We start from the raw sequence: 4492 nt of genomic DNA on the forward strand, positions 1-4492 counted from the left end.
CATAAACAACTCAATTATTTCTCTAATAAAGTAGACTAAAAGGATACACCAACTCCAAGCAAAATTCTGAACCTTGGACCTATCCATAAAATATTAAAGTCAATCTATTTTTTTACCCTTAGCATTACTTATTCTTTGTCTTTTTTTTTTGAGACAAGGTCTTTATTAATCTAGCTTTTAGACCTCTCTGAGTTTAGACCTCTTTGGGTTTACAATGGGATTTCTTTTTCTTTTTGTTTGAAACAGTGCCATACCATGTACCTACCTTTGGCTACCTGGAACTATGTAGATCAGGTCAGCCTCAATCTTCTAAAGATCCACTTTTATCTGCCTCCCAAGTGTTGGGATTAAAACTGTGTACTGTCATGTCCAGCTCCAATGGACTGTTCCCCTCTAGCCAGCAGCTAGCAACACTGGTGTATCACTGCTGCAGGCAATCCAACTGCATGAAGAGAAGAGTATGATACAAAGCAACCTCAACATGACACGGCAGACCACTGTCTGCTCTGCGGCTCATCTGGCCTATGCCCTGCCCACTACTATGGAGAAGGGCAAGAGCACCCTCTAGGCCCAGCGATGCACTCTCAAAGTATAAATGAGATGCCACACACATTTTTTTTTTGAAACTAAATACATTTTAATAGAAAACAAAATACAAAATAACTCTTTTCAGAAAACAGAAATATTTAATCCTTTAGCAGACATCAGAACTTGCTTTGTCCTCAGAGCATGGTCAATACTTGAGAGTGCGCATTCATGATTCATCCCCTGTTCACTACCGACACTGCAGTGAGGTGGAAGCAGGTCATCGAGGGAGAAAAAGACCAATAAGCCACATCTTGGAATAAACAGTTTTCTTTAAATCCAGCATTTCTGAAGTCTATCTTGTGACTTATTCAAAATTACTCTTTATCATAATTTTGTTGATGGTGTAGGGATGGAACCCTGGGTAAGTGGTGCAGCGCGGAGGCCTACCCTCTGCCCACCACAGCGCTTCTCCCCAGGGTACAAGTGCTGACACAAGTGCAGCCAATGGAGAGCCCCCTTTGCCACCATCCCTGCAGGAGCTACCTGCCTGCCCACAGAGCACAGCACACGGTGCCCCTTCTCCTGATACACTGGGCCACCAAAGTCTGAATTCCCTGAACCTCACAATTCCAAGTATTATAGCCAGTGCCAGGAGTCACTTGCTGCCAGTGCTAGGTTTCTTCTCAATAATAAAATTATTAATTATAATAATAAAAATCCTGGTTTTATCATTATGGAAAAGGAAAGACATCATCCCTTCCTTTCGTAATTCCTGTTCCCACTTCCCTCAAGGGGCAGCCACAGGAGAGACTGTCTACAGCTGCTACAGGGAGAGTTCTGCACCTGTTCCAGTACACCCACGGGTAGAGACAGATGCAAAAGCAAGGTGCCTGCGTGAAGCAGGAGGCCTCGAGCCTGGGAGCCTCCCAGCTCTCAACTGGAGTCTTGTGCACCAGGGCTGTGTTGAGTGCATGTGGGATAGGGGAGGGCTCTTTTGCAATCACTGATTCAGTTTTAGCAAGTCCTGGACTGTGATCAAGTCTTCCAGCCCCACCCAGTCTGCCACCTGGATAAAAACTTAATGTTCTTGATTCTCTTGTGTGATTCCAGTCACCAGGAGGAGGTTGCAGGCCATGAACTGTACACTCAGGACATTGCTCATCTGCCCAGTGTACACGCCCACGAGTTCACCTGAAGAGCCGTCAGCAGGTGTGTTGCAGCACGTGCTTCTGATGTCCCAGACACGAACGGAGTTGTCCATGGAGGCAGAAGCAATCAGACCGCTGTCTGGGCTAAAGGCCAGACTGGTGATGCTGTCTGTGTGGCCTCTCAGTTCTTTAAAAAGTGTCCCAGAGGCCAAGTCCCACAACTTTAACCGCTGGTCCTCACCAGCAGATGCCAAGTACTTACCATTGGGAGAAAAGGAGAGGGAGAGCACGGGGCCTCGGTGACCTGTGAAGAGTCGCACCGAGTTCCCCTGCTGGGCACTCCATAGCCGGACAGTTTTGTCAGTGGAACCTGTAGCTAAGTAGTTTGAGTTGGGGTGGAATTTGACACAGTCCACATCTGCCAGGTGTCCTGCATATATCCTCAGTGGGTACGTCCGATCAAAAGACCACAGCCTGGCGGTACGGTCATGGGATCCACTGGCAAAGTACAGGCTGTAGGGGCTGATGTCCACGTCCCACACAGGGTAGGCATGTCCCTGATACAGCACAGTGTTGGTGAAGCTCCCCAGGTCCCAGTACCTGATGGACATATCTTCAGAACAAGAGAGCAGCCCTGAGCTGTCTGCAAGGAACCGTGTGCTGTATACTGGGCCACAGTGTCCCCGCAGAATCTTCATCTCTGTGCCTGTATTATCTTCTTCATTCTCCTGGAACATAATAGGTGGGATGGTAAAACACAAGAAGAAAACATTGAGCGGTCTTACAAGGAAAACAAGCCTCAGGGAGAAGCAGCAGAGAACAGGGCCTGCCTGGGAATCAACGTCTGTCAGAGGGCATGCTCTTCATGGCCAACCAGCTGACAATGCCCAGCCATAGGCCACATCAGGCTGAAAACTGGGCCTTACTCTTTCAGTGAGGATCTGACAGAAAGGCAAGCTTATGGGGCAGCCACTGTTCATTCTGATAGGCATTAAGTTCCTAGATTCTACCAATGGCACTGTCTCAGCTGTCAGGTCTTCCTAATCATGTATGTCACGCAATTCCCTAATGAAATCTTAAGGAGATAGGCCTGGTAGCCGTGGCACTGAGAAACCCTCCGCAGGAAAAGGCTGAGCTCAAAGGGCAGCTAAGACCCACTGAGCGCCTTGTTAGAAGAATCTGAAGAACCGGAGCCAAAGTAAAACCTAACTGTGTAGAAACTTTAGGCCAGAGTATACAGCCACCAGCCGGCCATGGATACCAAGAGACAAGCGCTGGGAGCCATGACCTATCTGCAACACCAGTACTCAGGATTGTCGGCCATGGATACCAAGAGACAAGCGCTGGGAGCCATGACCTATCTGCGACACCAGTACTCAGGATTGTCGGCCATGGATACCAAGAGACAAGCGCTGGGAGCCGTGACCTATCTGCGACACCAGTACTCAGGATTGTTGGCCATGGATACCAAGAGACAAGCGCTGGGAGCCGTGACCTATCTGCGACACCAGTACTCAGGATTGTCAAGGTTTTGATACTGCAGAGACTTTGGGGGAAAAAACAAAATAAAAACAAAGGAAAAGACAGGAAAGGAAGGTAGAGTCTCCAATATGTCTCCTAAGGTAACAAACCATAGACTGAGAATGACAATAAGGGGTGGTGGCACACACCTTTAATCCCAGCACTCAGGAGGCAGAGGCAGGTAGATTTCTGAGTTCAAACCCAGCCTGACCTACTTAGAGAGTAAGACTGAGAAAATAAGAGTAAGAGAGAGAAAGAGACTTAAAGTAGAGTCAAGTAACTCATGCCACCCTTCGATTAATTTTTCCATGGAAACACACAAGTCCACAATAGTACTTGGAGGTGAAGTATGCGCCCACAGCCTTTGTCTAAATCCATTCCTCCACCCTCTCACAGGGAAGCGGGACTCTCCACTACAGTGGGTTTTAATGCGAGACAGCCGAGAGTCCTTAGCACTTAGCTTTGTTGGGTCCTGCATTGAAAAAGATCTTTTTAGCAGGGCATCGTTTCTTCTACCTGAACCCTACTAAGTCAAGGCAAGATAAGTGCCTCTAATGTGTACGGACCTGAGGGAGTTCAAACAGTGGTGCTTGTCTGCAATCATTCCAACTGGCTACTGTGGACGCTTCAAATTATAAAGCAAAAACAGTTGGGAATTTGGGGTCCCAAATACTTTCCCTGAAGAGATTTAAAATTTCACACATGACTCATTCACTATTCTGCATCATTAAGTTTATATAAGGGCCATGGAAGCAAGAATGACCCTAAGCCAATCACAGACCCCTTGGGCACGAACTATGGATAGAGGTGTACGTGGCCTTCTCTTAGTGGAGGGTGAGATCTGCCTGCAGAAGGGACACATGAACCAGGGCTGTGGCAGCCTTCCTCAAGCCTTGGCTAAGATTCAAAGACACTACAACATCTGTTACTGCCAACGTCACAGTTACGATCTCTAGTGCGGCTCAGTTCATGACCACAGGCATGGGTGCCACCCAGCCGCTGAGTCACACGTGCCAGCCCAGGAGTCCTTCATGTTCTCTCCTGCTGACAGAGCACATTGCAGAAGTTCCTGCTGTGCCATGTTCCCTGCAGTTAACAGATGTGTGCAATACTGACTTGTACAATGTGTTTACGCCAGACACCCAGCCTTTCTTTGAGCCAGCTGTACTCTGGGAGAGCTAAACGTCAGTCCCAAGCTCTTGTCCTCAGCTTTCAGCACATGAAGCAGTTATTTCTTTTTTTGGTTTTTCAAGACAGGGTTTCTCTGTATAGCCCTGGCTGTCCTGGAACTCACT

The 4492-nt window shown here is 47.8% G+C and overlaps 1 protein-coding gene across 2 annotated transcripts in view; it reads right to left on the minus strand.

Annotated features, from left to right (window-relative positions):
• Positions 1-612: 612 nt before the first annotated feature.
• Taf5l (TATA-box binding protein associated factor 5 like) overlaps positions 613-4492 on the minus strand; it is a 27756-nt gene continuing 23876 nt past the window's right edge. For both annotated transcript variants that reach the window (XM_021220187.2, XM_021220188.2), the window contains exon 5: positions 613-2404. In XM_021220187.2, the coding sequence (XP_021075846.1) occupies positions 1607-2404 (798 nt within the window). In that variant the 3' untranslated portion in view covers positions 613-1606. The remainder of the gene's footprint in view (positions 2405-4492) is intronic.

Source organism: Mus pahari, chromosome 20 (genome assembly GCF_900095145.1).
Source record: "Mus pahari chromosome 20, PAHARI_EIJ_v1.1, whole genome shotgun sequence".
NCBI lineage: Eukaryota > Metazoa > Chordata > Mammalia > Rodentia > Muridae > Mus > Mus pahari.